Source organism: Taudactylus pleione, unplaced genomic scaffold, assembly GCF_031769625.1.
Source record: "Taudactylus pleione unplaced genomic scaffold, aTauple2 ptg000270l, whole genome shotgun sequence".
Classification (NCBI taxonomy): domain Eukaryota; kingdom Metazoa; phylum Chordata; class Amphibia; order Anura; family Myobatrachidae; genus Taudactylus; species Taudactylus pleione.
Window position 1 is genome coordinate 9,344,194 of NW_028284672.1, and position 18,018 is coordinate 9,362,211.

Genomic DNA, 18,018 nt, shown 5'->3' on the forward strand with positions numbered 1-18,018 from the left:
GGAAATACAATGCTGTAAGCAGCTATACACACACAAAATGATCAATCTGTGAACTGTCTGTGCCATTTTAGTTTCACCACTAACTGCATTTCATTCTTAGAATAATTTCCCAGCTAGAATACCAACCCTAGGGCCATATCCAATTAAAAATTTTGCGCAATGTTCGCCCGAATGTGAAACTTTGAGTCTATCGAGTCTGCCGTTTTTTGCGCAATCCTACTGCAAAAGAGGCAATGTGGCAATCGCCTACAAAAAAAACTTTGTGGTTAGTGGGGGAAAATTCCAAATGAAAATGGGGAAATCAGCCTGTACCCCAAAAAATTCTAAACGAAGATAGGGTAATAGTGTAAGAAGTGTATTCATGGCCAAAATCAAAGGGTTTGAGATTATAAATTGTGTCAAACGGCTATTTTATACATTTTTCGTTTACAGTGAAAAAATGATAGAAAGGTATATTTTTGGGGAAAAATAAATGCTGTACATAAATTGGAGGTACATTAAAATGGGTGTAAGTATATATTTTTTTGTCATAAAAGTGCATTTTTGAAATTTTTTTGAAAATACTGTACACCTGTCACTTGCACCTGCAATCCCCGAAACATCCCATATAGTGTGCCTTGACAACTTTAAAATCTTGTGTAGCGTGCCTCGAGATGAAAGAGGTTGAAAATCACTGCTTTACATGCTCGTCTGTGACAGAAGACTAAACATATCACGTGAAAATGCTGCGTACTAGCACTATTAGAGCAAGCCTTAAAATATTACTGCCGGAACTATATTTGTATCGTAAATAAACAATGACAGTAAGAGGACATTCCAGCTGCCATTATCTGAAATATCCCATATTTACATTTAATTATTCATATTAATTTACGTGTACAGAGGAGTCTGCTTCTGCTCTGAGAGTATTCTACAAGGGGGACTGACAACCTCCAGTGTGTAACAATACTGTACACCTGCTAGAATGGTACTGCCTCCACATTTCAGCATTCCTTGCCCTCACTTAATGGTGTCATCACTGACATCCAATTTAAGATGTTCCTCCTTGTTTAGTAATTAATTAATGGTACAATGTATGTCCATATTTACAGACCCAGGGGCTGGCTGGCAACTTTCATGCTGGGGAGAAAATACAAACAAGTAGCCCCAGTTTTTCTAAAAAAATGCGCGTGTGTTAATATGTAATAAATAAAGTAGATATTGTAATAAACTACCCCCAGAAAATCTGAAGCCCCCCTCTCTAATTCAAAGCAAGTTCTGAAACCATCATTCTCCCTCCTCCTTGTTTAATAAAACTTAGACCTCAGACTGTGGGGTAACCCAATCAAGTAACTCACCCTACCTGCTGCCTTCTCTGTGTCCCTTTGTTTGTACTTACAGACTCCTGCACTCTGATTGGTGGATACTCCAACCATCCACCAATCAGAATGTGGAGACATCCCATCAATGTGATTGGTGGATGGCCAGAGCCTTCCACCAATCAGCAGCATGGCCGGGAGGAAACTACATGTACTGTACTGTACATGGTGCTGCTGCTGGAAGACTGGGGAAGTGTAAAGCTGGCCACAGACATAGCGATCTGCACACGATCAGCCGATGTGTACGATTTGTATACGATTTCCCTTGAAACTCTCCCCGGCAGCTCTGCACACGATCTGCACACGATTTAGTGTCCAATCTTCATACGATCTCTCCTGCATCCAGACTTTCACAGTGCATCGCCTCCTAGATTGTCAGATCTGCCCTACTGCACGGCAGATCTGACGATGCAATGTGCGACCAGCGGGGACACGCATCGCATCATGAGTGGGGACTCACAATTTACTCAGGATTTGGCCATATTTTACACGATCTGTTGTTCCAATGTGTCGGAATCGGCCAGATCGAGTAAAATATCGCTATGTGTGTGGCCAGCATTACACAAACGGAGAGGCCGGGGAGCATCCCCTGCCTGTCTCCCAGCCAACAGGCATTTAAGAAGCGTGCGGCTGCAGGCAGATGTTGGCCCTCCAGCACTGAAATTGTGACGGCCCGGGGAGCAGATGGCACCCCTGCCACCCGGCCTAGTCTGCCCTTGTACAGACCTATTTTAATATCTGTATGACAAAATAAATACATAGAGGGCGGGTTTTAAGGGAACCACTGAGCTGATCATAATTAATTTGGTCGTCTTCCACACTGAAACACAACAAAACTGTTGCAAGTTTCATCCTTCACTATATCAACAACTTATAGGGCGGAATTCAATTGTTTCGAGCCCCCTTCGCGCCCGATGGAGTTATTCAATTGTTGCTCTTGTCGGGCGCGATCAGCTGCCAGCACTCCAATGTGCGAAAAGTGACCTGTTTGGGCGTCCAAACATCACTTTTCGCGGTCGCGCCCAGCACTTTGGTCGGGGGTAGCTGCTTTACACGGCTAAACCCGACCACTTTGGGCGCCATCAGCGCAAAAAACGGCAACAATAGCGGCCCGCGATCTCCTGTCACTTTAGACAGGAGATCTGGACCGCGCAAACAATTGAATTCCGCCCATAGACTTATACACTAGTTTACCAATGTTTCTGTGTTGCACGAGACGGCTTTACTCAGGCCTGGCAACATGGAAAGTGCAGCCCGCTGCAATATCATAGCTGCTAACAGGACCATTAGGTAACAAGAAACAGCAGTATAGATATAATATAATGCTTACCAACTGGGGATATATGTTTTGCATAAATCAATTAGCTGTTTTCACCAGCAAAGTGCTAAAACTGTGATAACTGTTTTATACACTAGTGCTTTATGGCAGCAGTGTTCACAAGGGCTCAATCTCTGTGCTGAGAGTAAGTGGTGACAGGGGAATGTTCTTCCTCTGTTGCCCATGCAGCATCTTCATTGACAGCATTGACTGGATGCTTGTGAACGATACACTTTCCTAGCTGTAAGGCGATTAAAGCGCCCATGTGGCTCAGACATAAGACAGTACATTCACCAATGGCATCATCAGCACCTACCAGCAGCTGAACAAAACATTCCTGTGCTGAGGACAAGGAAAGCCAACATAAGGCGACCGACATGGAGACCAAACCTTTTGCATACAGCCCTAGAAACAGGCCAAAATAAAAGTTAACTTCAAAGATGGCAAAAAAAAATATGCATGTTACATGTTACTTATTCCAGACACACAACCGTCATGTACTGTTTTATCTAATTGTTTGTTTCTGATCAGTAATACTCATTTTAATTATTCCATTGCATTAGGTCTAACATTTGGCCAAGTTATATCCGGATACTCCATTTGCAAAGGGACAATAAAATTAACAGTTTCAATATAATTTAATTAAAGAAATGGTAAATTATAGGACATTGGAAAGGCTTAAATATATTATGTCTGTACATGCTATTACAGGTTACTTGAATCTTAGGCAACATGAATAGGACATCGGCATTTTGGAAAACTATTTACAGCAAATTCCACATTTCAAGCAAAGGGACACTTGCTTGTGTAACAATTATTCCTGGAGAGCTGCTTTAAATGTTTAACTAATAAGGAGAATTTTCTAGTTTCTGCTTGCCGCCACGGTCTTCCCAGCATGCCCCACTTGCCACCACTATACTCCCAGCATGCTCCACTTGCCACCACTGTCCTCCCAGCATGCTCCACTTGCCACCACTATACTCCCAGCATGCTCCACTTGCCACCACTGTCCTCCCAGCATGCTCCACTTGCCACCACTGTCCTCCCAGAATGCTCTGCTTGAAACCACTGCCCTCCCAGCATGCTCTGCTGCTTCCTGAAGTGCTCTGTTCCTGCTGGCTCCAGGAACATGGTGACAAGTCTTCATCTACAAGATCTTTATAAACGGCATATAATACAGAGCCCAAACCGTTCCTTAGTGCTGATGTATAAGTACAACTGAATATGAACTAGTAGAAATGTTTACAGTTTACAACCTAGGGTACTTAAGTATTATAGGGACTACCTGACTACATGAGGTATTATAGGGGCTTTTCTTTATTAACTTGACTGGCTGTTTTTCTTTACATATTCAATAAAAAGACAACCATTTCAAACATATGTACAGTTTTAATAGTTGACTTTATGAGTTCCCAAAAATCATGCATCAAACAGATCTCTTTCTACAATTTTTGGGTGCCACAGAAACTCGGCCAAATAAGATTTTAACTGACGACGGGTTGTTTCCCTATGTTTATTATTTCCCCACAAGATGTGTATGTACCAGGGGCAGAACTATGGGAGACAATGGAGGCGCCTGCCGCCAGCACTGAAGGGGCACCTCCTCCATTGCCCACAATATATTCACCCCACTTAGAGCTGTAACTATGTATCCGGAGTGCACCGTCACAGTCTCCCAATACAAGACACCTCTACCTGGCACCTGAGAAGCCACCATACACTAGTGGAGAGCTCCATGTCAGACCATCAGCTGCCGCCTCTGTATATCTATGGCCTGTCCCTGCTCATTGGTGTCGCTGCTCCTCAGCAGTTTCTTATGTCAGTGTGACACGTCCGGCGCCCCCCTCACCCACATCTCTCGGTCTCACACCATCTGGCGGCAGCCCTAGCCTCAGACCCGTGCAGCAGTCCTGACGCACCCCCTCACCAAGAACTCCCCGTGCCACTCCCTCCTGGCGGCAGCTCTAGCCGCAGACTAGTGAAGCAGTCCCAGTGCCCCCCTCACCCACAACTCCCCATCCCACTTCTCCCTGGCAGTAGCTCTAACCACAGAGCCGTGCACCTGTACGTTACAGGTTGCGTTACACATAACGTGTGAGCGCAGAGTGACTCAGTAGCGCCGAGCGTCTTTTCATGCAAATTTTTCCCTTCAAATGTGACTTATTCGTACAGCAATGTGAATAGGACGCACAAGTAGTTTCTGCTGATTAAAATGATATGCGGCATGCCTATGTTCTGTGTGGGGGTGTATCTGCATACCAAATTGTATATTACAGTGTCAGCGGCTGGGACGTGGGGGCACCAAATTGTAACTGGGATGAATTTACGCCACTGGTTTGTACACTGGTCTTTGGGTCTCCACAAGTTGTACCCTGTGGTTAACCTTAAGGGAGTATCTATCAATTCATGTTTTGTACACTTCACAAATCACAGTACATAATAGATCCCTTGGCAATACTAGCCTTTATCAGAGGTTTTGGCGCTTCTACCTGGGACTTCTGTAAGGAAAATATTGCCACTTTGATGACAAATGTGACTAAAGACCCATTGCTGGGACAAACAAAACCTGCGTTGCTGTTTCTTTGTAAAAATAAGCTTTCATCGATTTCAGCATCATATTTTCTACGACAATTTTTTTATTTTTGTTTTTGCAGACATTGTCACCAGAGATGCCGCAAATACTTCCCTTCATACCAGCTGTAAATAAATCTAATAGCGCTGATTAATGGAAGGTAACTCCCTTCAAACCAACTGGTAATCTGTACATTTATTCTGACCCAACTTATTTTCACATTGCATTTCCAGGACACACCTGTGCCAAATACAATGTAACATAATGCCCATTCTCCGCATTGTCTTACTGCTGGCAGAACACCTTTACTTTGCAATAAAGACACTGCGCCACTTTCAGTAAGGGGAATTTCCCAGATTTTCATGATGCTAATGTCGTTATGGACTGACAGATAAAATTATAAAATTAAACAAAGACACATACTATATTAGAACAGCTAAAAAGTAAAGAATGTTACAAAACAGACAGCATTTCATTGAATATATAAGTAAAATAAACACAGGTAGTCTATATAGTAATCAATACTTAAGAAAGTTAATAAAGAAAGATAGTCCCTTGTAATCCATAAGGTAGACAGATAGTTCCTATAATACTTATATAAGAGTATTGATTTAAATTGATGGGGGAAAAAAGTCTAAATAAACTTCTAGGTCAGTAAATACACCCTGACATACTTACTTGTAGAAATAAAGTTCACACACACAACTTAAAAAAGCTAAAAAGCATCGTATGAAGTAAAACACCAGAACCTGCAAAAAACAACAACAAGACATAAGACAATTTATTATTTTTCTTCACATCAATTATTATTTTTTTGTTTTAATTTGCAGTAGTCGCGCTTTTCACTATCACAATCCGATTATCTATTTAAAGAAGAATAATGACATGCATGCGAGTGGGTGCACGGCGCTATGCAGCTACAGCATAAAGTGAGCCCACGGGTGTATTTAACCCACATTTCTACTTGCACCTTCCTGAGCCGCAAACAGGAATCTGCGTAAAGTGCGCTCTCGGGGCTTACCGCGGGAAGTAACTGAACAACTCCAGTCTCTTAGCCCGAGGACTAAAAGCCCGCAGTTAATTAAATTCCTCCCTTATGCTGGCCATACAAGGTGCGATGCACCGTGTAGTGCGACTACCGATCCGTAAGCAGACGGATCGTGCTGTCACTGCCGGCATTCGTGCGGTCCCCGCAGACCGCACAATATGCTGGCTCCCCCCTCCACCATTTGAATGGGATCGTACATCGCATCGCAGGTCAGATTGTTTGCAGGAAGACCTGGGGATGCAATGTACGACCCCGTGGGAGCGCGCAGCACGATATCGTGCCCATACATGGCACGATATAGCACCTATATCGTGCCGATCCGTCGGATCGGCGCGTATATTGTGCCGTGTATGGCCACCTTTAGTCTCAGTCTATCTTACTACACACAATATAATCAGTTTTATTTGTTTTTGACATTAAACTGTATTAAAAATAATAAAACAGATTGAAAGGATAACATGTGGGTAACCAATGATAACAAAAATAGATTTCCAAATTGATTGACTTATGAAGGAAATTTTCACCTAAAAGCATCGGATCTAATCTGATTGAGGAGTGTTATTGTAATTGTGTCAGTCTCTCAAAAAGTAAAAGCCCCCACGTTACGGGTGCGCAACTAGTCTGTGGATCTATGCACGGTGTTTTGTCACCTTTAGCTAAGCCCTATGGATTACTCGAAACACTTGCCCATTGCCTGTCTGGAACCCGAATCCAGCGGCAGTGCTACTTTTCACTCCACATCCTTTGGAGAGAATGACACTGCAGTGCTGAGCGGCAGAGCAGACATACTCACCAGGCATGGTAGAGCAGACATACTCACCAGGCATGGTAGAGCAGACATACTCACCAGGTGGCCACCCACACACTAGTCGGAGCTGGGACGTAATCAAATAGCCGGAATCTCTGGTAATATAAAAAGCTTCTACCTCCAGCTGGTCTGATACTTCCAATTCCTGGGACTTGTAGTTCCACCAGGACTGATTTAGTTGACAAGATTGTGTGTACACTGCCAATTTGAACTTTTATTGAGTATATCCAAAGGGGATCATTTATATTATTTACAGTGGTATAATGTTATGAAGGAAATCTCATGAGACATTATGGTATTGTAGCGTGTGGCCTCAATTTCATTTTTATGCACTTCTACAGACATGCATTATTTCATTCAGAAACAACAATTATTGTAGCCTATATGGCATTACATACTCCTTTAATGGGATGCTAATGTTAGAAATAAAATTACCCTATTTCTAAATACACCCACAATGTTTAATATTTCAAAAGAACCACATGATGGGCAGTGAGGTTCTCTCTCTTGGTCGGCTCCTCAAATAACAATGCATCTTCTTCATACTCTGGTGGGGCCTCTCTTTCTGCAAAACATCCTTATCCACTCTAATGTATTCCTTACACAGACTGACTGGGCACTCCCTCATTCACCAGCTGGCCATTAGATCCCACTGGGAACTCCCTTATTCACCAGCTGGCCATGAGATCCCACTGGGCACTCCCTCATTCACCAGCTGGTCATTAGATCCCACTGGGCACTCCCTCATTCACCAGCTTGCTATTAGATCCCACTGGGAACTCCCTCATTCACCAGCTGGCCATGAGATCCCACTGGGCACTCCCTCATTCAGCAGCTGGTCATTAGATCCCACTGGGCACTCCCTCATTCACCAGCTTGCCATTAGATCCCACTGGGCACTCCCTCATTCACCAGCTGGCCATGAGATCCCACTGGGCACTCCCTCATTCACCAGCTTGCCATTAGATCCCACTGGGCACTCCCTCATTCACCAGGTGGCCATGAGATCCCACTGGGCACTCCCTCATTCACCAGCTGGCCATGAGATCCCACTGGGCACTCCCTCATTCACCAGCTTGCCATTAGATCCCACTGGGCACTCCCTCATTCCTCAGCTTGCCATTAGATCCTACTGGGCACTCCCTCATTCCTCAGCTTCCCATTAGTTCCCACTGGGCACTCCCTCATTCCACAGCTTCCCATTAGTTCCCACTGGGCACTCCCTCATTCCTCAGCTTCCCATTAGTTCCCAATAGGCACTCCCTCATTCACCAGCTGGTCATTAGTTCCCAGTAGGCACTCCCTCATTCACCAGCTGGTCATTAGTTCCCAATAGGCACTCCCTCATTCACCAGCTGGTCATTAGTTCCCAATAGGCACTCCCTCATTCCTCATCTTGCCATGAGATCCCAAAGTCTCTCAAAAACCCGGATTCAATTAGAGGTGAAAGGTCGGAAAGTTTTCGCCTGACTGACTTTCCGCCTCATTCGCCTGTTTCAGAGGCTAATTTATTCCATGTGCGTCCCCACTTTTCGCCTAATTCAATTGCAAAACAGGCAAAAACGGAAATAGGAGAATGCGGAACAGTTGAAAAGTACTGAAAGAATTGGGGAAATCAGTCTGTACCCCAGAAAAAGATACACTAACATAGGAAATCAATATAGATGTGTACTAATAGCCATAATAAAGCTATTTTGGGTACTTAAGTTGTGCAAATTGCTTGCTATTAGCGTCTTTGTAAAAGTGGTGAAGAATGGCATAAAGCAGTATTTTTTTATGAAAATAAGTATCCCCGTCAAATTTGGGGTACTTGAAAATGGGTGCTAGCATATTTTTATGTCTCTAAAGTGAACTTTTTAAAAATTTGAAAAATCCACCTGCTGCAGGCACCTGCAATCCCAAACACACCTGACCCATACTTGCAGCCCCCCAAGAACCCTATTTCACTAGTTTTTATGCTTGTCCCCCCACTTTTTATATTTTCACCCCAAAAATGACATGTCTTTTTTGGGGTGTTCTTAGGTTTTTTGCAGATTTGTCCTCTGGGGGGCTGTCCCAAGGGTTCTGAGTCGTTTCCTCATGTTTGCACCCCAAAATAAAGATTTTGCACTTTTCACCTGCTATTGATTGGAGAATCTTTTTTGCCTTATTCAATGCATCAAGTTTGCACTTAGGCGAAATCGTCGTGGAATTGAATTAGTTAAAAAGTTTTTAGGCAATATTTTCGACAAAAAACAGGTGAAAAAGGCTTTTCGCCGCTAATGCAATACGGCCCAAAGTCTTGATAAACCTCTCCCCTAACCTTTGTCACAAATGAATCTGATGAGAATAAAGATGTCAGGATAGATTGCAACAAAGTGGTAAATTTCACCAATACACTAAATATCACGTTTACTATGTAACAGATGTCCGCGAAAAAGGATAATTTCATGGGTGTATCTATTATCCAGTGCACCCATAGAAGATACTTACTGTACCTGTCCGTCTGCGCCGCAGAAATCACGGAGAAAAATGGCACTGGTGCCGTGTTCCCGGATATCAGCGCACTCTGGAACAATGCTAGAGTCTACTCTGGGGGTGGGCAAGTAGCGGCCCCCCAGCTGTTGAAGAACTACAGATCCAAGCATGCCCTACCACAGTTTTGCTATTTGGCCATGCTAAAACTGTTGCAGGGTATGCTGGGGTGTGTAGTTCATCAGCAGCTGGGTTACTCAGAGAATGTGCTGGCAAGAGAGGAGGGGGCCTGCACGGAGGCTCCCATCCTCTCTTAAACCATCCCTGAATTCTTAGTAGCACTTACTTAAGAAATGAACAACTCCTCCACTAGCATGGGAAAATGAACATTGGAAGACGCTTTTTATGGGCGTTTCTGCACCTTTGTCCTTATGATATGTGACAGAAAAATATGGTCTTACCTTGTTTGTCTGAAGGACGTTAGCATGTAACCATGCAGGCAATGCATGGAGCCAGAGGTAAGCATAAGAGCGTATGGCGTAAGCTGGAGAGTACTCCCATGTCTGGAATCCTTTGCCATAAACGAGGTAGTGAGTCTAAAAAAACACATCACAGTTATTCTAAAAACTTAATTGCAACACAATACTGCAAAGTATAGAGACAACGTGATGCCGGCTGTCAATATGCAGACAGCGGCATCCTGATTGGGACAATCCCGACAGGGGAACGATAAGTAGTGTTCTCCTGTCCTATATACCCCATAACCCTAACCCTTGTTGTCTGTACCCTGATACTAACCCTCCCGGTAAGTGCCTAAACCTAACCCTCCCCCCTTAGTCCCTAACCTTACCCCAGTGGTGAACCCGTACCCTAACCTCCCCCTCCCGCAGCCTAAGCCTAAGTCCCCCAGGGGCCCCTAATCCTAACCCCCCCCCCCATGCCTAACACCTACTTGGCCCCGCTATACTTACGTTCAGGATGCCGGCTGTCGGGATTCCAGCGACGGCATCTCCAGCCATGTCGTGATTCTGTGGCTGGTTTTCCAACGCTGATAGGGATCCGGGCAGTTGGCATCCCGGGTGTCGGTATATTAACCGCATCCCATTGCTTCTGCTTACACATATAATGCTCAATATTTTTACCCAAAAAACTGAAGGAGAACTAGCTTTTCCTGGTTCAGTAATGCACCAAAATCTAACTGTGCCATATACATTTGAAAAGCATCTTCTAATAGTGCAAAGATACAAATAATAAATACACACTATTAACATAATATTATAGCTGTAGCTCTAAGTAATATACCCTACTAGCTCTACATTATACTTGAGTGGTTGTAGAGCAGCGTTTTTCAACCACTGTGCCGTTGTACACTAGTGTGCCGCAAGTGGTTGTCAAGTGTGCCGCGGCGGTCAGCTAGTGTGTTTTATATCTGTGGAGGCCAATGTACTGTAGTGTGTTTTATTCCTCTGGAAGCCAATATGTGTGTATATTTTTATGTGGGAGCCAATGTTTATGTTTTTTCATTGGTCACGCACAGCCGGATAGTGTGCTTTGGCAATTTTAAAATCTTGTGTAGTGTGCCTCGAGTTGAAAAGGTTGAAAATCACTGTTGTAGAGTCATTTTGATATAGCGGCACAGTAATCAGCTTTGCTGTCTCACAGCAATAGGGGTCATGATGGGCAGCCAATACCTTATATGTGTGGAGTTTGTATGTTCCACTGACTCTTCCAATTTCCACCCACTATCCCCCCCAAAAACACTGGAGTAGTTAAACGGCTGCTGACTGAAAATGCACGTACCTTAGTGTGTGTATGCGCTTGTGTGTTGGGGAAGTTAGATTGTAAGATTCAAAGGGTCAGGGAGTAACACAAATGACAATTATTCTGTGTACTGTGCTGCATAATTAATGGCACTATATAAATAAATGATAAGAATAATAGTGGTTTCCCTGGGGATTATGGAAGGAGACACCTAACATAATGAAATATTCATGGTGCATGAGATCTACATGACAACAGATTAGACATCCCCACTGGACAGCCAGTCCTACTATATAAATGCCCCCTAGCTCCTTTTCAATGCTGTTTAGATATGTATCTGCAGATTGTAGGAGCAGTATCTACAGGGGAATGATTTGTTAGTGATAAGCTGGTGGAAGTGGAGAAATTGTGCACAGGTACATTTTGCCTAATTAGGTCACATCGTACTGTGCAGTGTAAAGCTGTATACACACGTAAAGATTTTCTGTCCAACCAACCAACTAGTTGATTGGTTAAAATTAAAATCTGGTAACGTATGGGAGTAAATGATGATCAGTAATTTGCTCCTAAATGTCAGAAAACAGATGAAAATGGTCGTCAGACAAGTTTGTTAAATGTTTGATCTAAACAATTTGTTCAAACAACTGTTTTTGTCCATTTTCCGGCGTTTGGGAGCAAATTACTGATTGTCAGTTACTCCCATACCTTACCAGATTTTCATTCCAACCAATCAACTAGTTGGATGGTTGGACAGAAAATCTTTACGTGTGTATGCAGCTTTAGAACTGGGTTGGGCAACCAAGGGATACTGATACATTTTCCAAATTACTTTACAGAATGGAGTAAATGATATTCAGATTATAAAAGTGACAGACTATAACAGTGTTGGCTAACCTTGACACTCCAGCTGTTATGGAACTACATAACCCAGCATGCACTGCTACAGTTTTGCTATTAGGGCATGCTAAAACTGTGGCAGGGCATGCTGGGATATATAATTTCACAACAGCTGGAGTGTCAAGGTTAGCCAACACTGGACTATAACATATCTGAGGCTTGTCAAGAAGCTTCTATCTACTTAGGACACAGGATTACATTATTTATTGCAAACTCTTTTATTCTGTGTTAAACTTTTTCAATTAACTTCAAGAAGTCTTAAATAAAGGTAGCATACAATGTAGGCTATGTGCGCTACTCTCAAACAAACGTCACATACACCATTTGTCTTCCATCACTTTACATCCCCCTAAAGCATGCACTATTTGGGACAAAGTCACCATCCATGACCATTTTCTCTCAGAGGACCAACTCTTCTATTAACTGTAAGGGCCAGTGCCTTAATTTTGTAATCTAAAGACTATGATCTGCTGCTTTAACACCACTTTCTCTCACAGATCACACCCTGATCACCTATAAGATCTCATACACCTCTTTCATGTTCTTATGTTCTAATAAGTCTCCTCATAGCCACAGACATTCTAACTCATCCCAAATTCTACATTCCCCGGCCCTGGACTGTACCTTGATCTTTACTCTCTACATCAGGCCTGGCCAACCTGTGGCTCTCCAGATACTACAAGTCCCAGCATGCTCTGCTACAGTTTTGTTATTAGGGAATGGTAGAACAGTTGCTGGGCATGCTGAGACATGTAGTTTCACAACAGCTGGATAGCCACAGGTTGGCCAGGCCTGCTCTACATTGACAGCTTTCTTGGCTGTGGCACAATACTTCAAAAAATACTACTTCAAAGACAAGACTGTTGAGATCAGACATGAAAAGATATCCTCCTCACAAGATAGGCCTGCGCCATTCCTTTCCTGCAATCCTTGTCATCTCTCTTCTGTTGATCACACACCTTCACCTCCCGCTCCGCTATCTATTCACTTGACTCCCCTCCCCAAGGGACAGGTAGAGACGTGAAGAAAAAAGTTGTTTGTATGTGGTGTACTGCAAATAGATCAGATACACAGATATAGACCTTAATGTAAGCATGAAGTAGTGTGCTTATTAAACTGCAGTAAGTGCACGAAGTGTCAAATCTAGACACCGGCATTCAGAGTGCTAAAGAGTACTCACACTTTCACAGCTGAAATGGTTGAGCACAGCACTGATCTTTTCTAATTAGATACTCACAGGTTCCCAGTAGTTAAAGGTTTCATCACAGTCTGAGATGTTGCTGAGCAGCGCTGCACAAAACCTGGCAGATATCAGGCATTTAAATGCAGTAGCCCCTTCGGGTGCCCACACTTGGCCTGGTTTACTGTATGCAGAGCTAGAAAAAACACAGAAGGAGGTGGTTAGTGACGAAAAAGAATGGAGAAAGGGAAACCAGACACGGAATAAAGCCAACCCTACCTTACATTAGAATGTTGGAGATATTTGCTACGGTCCCTTTATTTCTAACAGTAGCCAAAACCCCCATAGAGTTCTATGGGGGACGCAAAGCTGTCGGATTTACCAAGCTTCGCATTCCGGAGCTTGGCCCCTGCAGCTAGCGCCATCATGCTGCTTGTAGACTATAGCCTACACATGGCAAAAATTGTTTGTGGTATGAAGACCGTGTATGCGCTGGAGTGCCAACAGAGGAGTGAAGAGACCGTTGACGTGGTCACTTCACGCCAAGCACATCGGAGCCCCAGTCCTTGCGGGTGCAATTTAATACATTTGGACAGTATGATCGCAACTGCAATGCAATCATGTGCCCTAATATCACTCACAGATCGCACTGCAAATGTGATTATTGATAAATGTGCAGCTAATAGTAATACCAGAACCTCACCCTGGCCTGTTTACAGATTAGGTTGATGCCAAGTTGAGCATACAGCTGTTTCTGGAGCTGATCGTGCAGGAGATTGCACATGCTCTGGAATAGGTGTGTTCAAGTACAGGCAATGCAGAACTGTATGCATGAGATTGCATCTACTCTTAAGACAGAAGAGGCAGAGCTGGACTGTAACAGAGATCTCACATGGGCACAGTTCAGTGAGGGCATGGTCACGCAAATGTGGGCTATATACAGCTGGACACAAGGCAAAAATACACCTGTGTGGAGGAGTATCTTATCCCCACAGTATATGTAGCTGCAAGTGCATTATGATAAAGACTAAATGCAAACCAGGGACACATGCAATGTGTAAACATCTCAAGATGCATAAAACTATGAATATGGCGAATAAAACGCATATACTGTATTGAGCAACGGTCACCAGATTAATTCAATTTGGCATCAGGCCTATTACCTGCGACCTGACTCAACATTAGAGTAAGTTGGAGATTTCTGTTATAATGGCTACAAAATCCAAGATACACCATTATCTATTCAATTTCTATAATGTCGAAAACACAGCCGCAGAAGACCATTACTCTGCCAAGGCAAGCATACAGCCCTGTCCACGTTACATTCAGTCATGCACCTAGGGGTATATTTACTAAAAAGCAGGTTTTTACAAGTGGAGATGTTGCCCATAGCAACCAATCAGATTCTACTTAAGATTTAAGACCTTCAAGAAGATAATAGCTAGAATCTGATTTGGCAACATCTCCACTTCTTAAAAACCTGCACTTTAGTAAATGTACCCCCTAGTGTCAGGTGCTGCCAACAAGCAGGGTCATTGGCGGTTTATTATTTTACATTGATATCAGTTTGGCTTTGTGAAACGGTTTACTATTAAAAGGCCGTATTCTGTGCTATTAAACTGCCACAGAACAGTAGAACACCTATTAGCCCCTACTGTGAGAAAGTAAGTGCTGCACTTGCTGCTCTCTAAAGGTGCGTATCCACTACGCGACTCAGGGAAGACAGTACGATTATAACATCGTAATCGTACCCCATCCTCTGCAATGCCTACACTGAACGATTAGTCGTTCAGTGTAGGCACCCTCCATCATCCCCGAACATGGTCAATCTGTCGTTATAGGCAGACTGACCAGAATGTTCAGACGATGATTGATGTCGGAAACGACCTGCGGGAGCACGCATCGCTGGCCGTTTCCGACTTTATAGTGCACGATTAATTAGCGATTACATGATAATGATGTCGTAATCGTGCAATCGCTCATTATTATCGACATGTGGATGTGCGCCTTAACAGCAGTCACCCAAAGCTAGTTTTCCTGCAGAGAGTGAAAGTAAGCAGGTGTAACACACACACACACACACACATAGGGTCTCATGCAGATGCACAACGCAATAAAAGGATTATCATAGCTACTGTATAAATGGAAGGACATTAAAGTATAGTGTTCATGCTGAAGCTTGCATTAAGAAGGCCAGCCTCTGTAAATGACAGAGCCTGGGGGTATTTTAGGGCAATAAAGGTTTTATACATAATCTGCATAGCATGAGGCTTGCAGACTTGATTTTAAATGCTGTAACAAGAAAATAAAGGGGCCTATTTATTAACCCAGCTAACTGCCTTTATAGTCACCAATGATGTCCCCACAAAGCATAGTCTAGACTCTCTAGTCCATGCAGGCTACACTATATTTTTTGTATGATCCACAAGTAAAACAATGCAGATAATAAAAGAATGGACACAGCCAAGGGTCTGTATTACACATCCAGGGAGTAGTGAGACATATGTGTAGTGTTATCACATGTAAAGCATGCACTAATATGAATGTATGCCATTTATGCATGCATACAGGTACTAGTCAGAAAACAGACATGTATCTGAAATCCAGAGCAACCCTCACTCGGCCCTGTGCTCGGTCACCCGGACTTCTTCTCTCTGCTTTCCGCTATTTTCCTCCCTCTCACCGCCGGTTCCTTTCCATCGCTGGCGAGCTCCCTTGGATGCCATTACTACTAAGGGCAAGTGAACAACACTTCCGGGTATTCGTAACCGCTGAGGAACAAGCGGGCGCCATTTTTCTCCCTGGCAGACTAATAAACCGTCAGCGTACTCTGTACTGTAGGTTTTTTCATGACGTGTCACATGACAAGTGGAATAGGGTACCACAGAAATAAGCAGTGGATACTTTATTAGGACTCTAAGCATGATCTTTATATTTCTTCACCAACGTCATATTGGGTTTTAACAGCTTTATTTTGTTTTCACGCTGTGTATATAAATTGTATCGCAACAAAGTAATGCAAATTGCTTCTGTAGTTCTAATCTATACTAATATAAAAAGTTGTGTCTGCTCCAAGTTGGTACAAAAACGACTGAACCTATTGACAAGAAAACTGCATCAATGTGTAGTGTAAACTCATCAGAATAACCTTCACTTTATTTTATCTCCATCAGTCAAGTTAAAGCTGAGCAATAACAAAAACAATTTATTGGTATCATCAAAAAGCGATATGTGAGGCATTATGGGCACGGCCGGCAAGGGTTGGAGGGGAGAGAGGCTTTGAGCCCACGTTCACTTGAATAGGACAGGCTACATAGCAGTCTGTGCACAGGGCACACAGTGACATTGGTGTGAGTGGTGGGTGAATAGGATATGTTACATAGCAGTCTGTGCACAGGGCACATATAGACATTGGTGTGAGTGGTGGGTGAATAGGAAAGGTTACATAGCGGTCTGTGCACAGGGCACATATAGACATTGGTGTGAGTGGTGGGTGAATAGGAAAGGTTACATAGCGGTCTGTGCACAGGGCACATATAGACATTGGTGTGAGTAGTGGGTGAATAGGAAAGGTTACATAGCGGTCTGTGCACAGGGCACATATAGACATTGGTGTGAGTAGTGGGTGAATAGGACAGGCTCCATAGCAGTCTGTGCACAGGTCACACAGTGACATTGGTGTGAGTGGTGGGTGAATAGGACAGGCTACATAGCAATCTGTGCACAGGGCACACAGTGACATTGGTGTGAGTGGTGGGTGAATAGGATAGGCTACATAGCAATCTGTGCACAGGTCACACAGTGACATTGGTGTGAGTGGTGGGTGAATAGGATAGGCTACATAGCAATCTGTGCACAGGTGACACAGTGACATTGGTGTGAGTGGTGGGTGAATAGGACAGGCTACATAGCAATCTGTGCACAGGGCACACAGTGACATTGGTGTGAGTGGTGGGTGAATAGGGCAGGCTACATAGCAGTCTGTGCACAGGGCACATATAGACATTGGTGTGAGTGGTGGGTGCAGGGCCGCCATCAGGGGGGGGACTGCCGGGCCTCGAGTCCCGGGCCCGGAGAGAGCATAGACAGAGGGGGGCCCGGGAAGCTGCAGTGCTGCACCGGCAGCCATGGAGTACAGATATATAACGCCTGACAGACAGTCCCACTCCCTGCTTTGCATTTACAAATACGGTGCCGGCTGCGAGCCAGCTGAAGCTCGCGGACGGGCAGCCAATCAGGAGCGCCCGCTCCTGATTGGATGCCCGTCCGCGAGCTTTGATTGGCTGGCGTCTGGCACCATCCAATCAAAGCTCCCGGACCGGCAGCCAATCAGGAGCTGCCGGCCTGCGAGCTTTCCTTGGCTCGGGCCCGGCAACCGATGTGTGCAGCAGCAGTGGACAGCTCTTCCAGTCACAGTGGTGCCATTGCCGAAAGCGCGCCGCTGTTTCCGGCTGCCAACTGAAGCCCAAACCAGGTACAGATATAGTGCCTGACTTTGCCCTGTGCTCCCCCTCCTGTTCCAGCCAGCCCTCCCTACCGTGTTCCCCCACTCTGCCCTGAGCCTCCCCAGCTAGTCCAGCCAGCCTTCCCTGTCCCTCTCCTAGTCTAGACAGACTTCCCTG

The 18,018-nt window shown here is 44.2% G+C and overlaps 1 protein-coding gene across 2 annotated transcripts in view; it reads right to left on the reverse strand.

Annotated features, from left to right (window-relative positions):
* ALG9 (ALG9 alpha-1,2-mannosyltransferase) overlaps positions 1-16,155 on the reverse strand; it is a 178,817-nt gene extending 162,662 nt beyond the window's left edge. For both annotated transcript variants that reach the window (XM_088481366.1, XM_088481365.1), the window contains exons 1-5: positions 16,016-16,155; positions 13,454-13,592; positions 10,020-10,154; positions 5,927-5,997; positions 2,993-3,081 (exon numbers count right to left, since the gene is read on the reverse strand). In XM_088481366.1, coding sequence (XP_088337492.1) covers positions 2,993-3,081; positions 5,927-5,997; positions 10,020-10,154; positions 13,454-13,592; positions 16,016-16,122 — 541 coding nt within the window. In that variant the 5' untranslated portion in view covers positions 16,123-16,155. The remainder of the gene's footprint in view (positions 1-2,992; positions 3,082-5,926; positions 5,998-10,019; positions 10,155-13,453; positions 13,593-16,015) is intronic.
* Between the last annotated feature and the right edge of the window lie 1,863 nt (positions 16,156-18,018).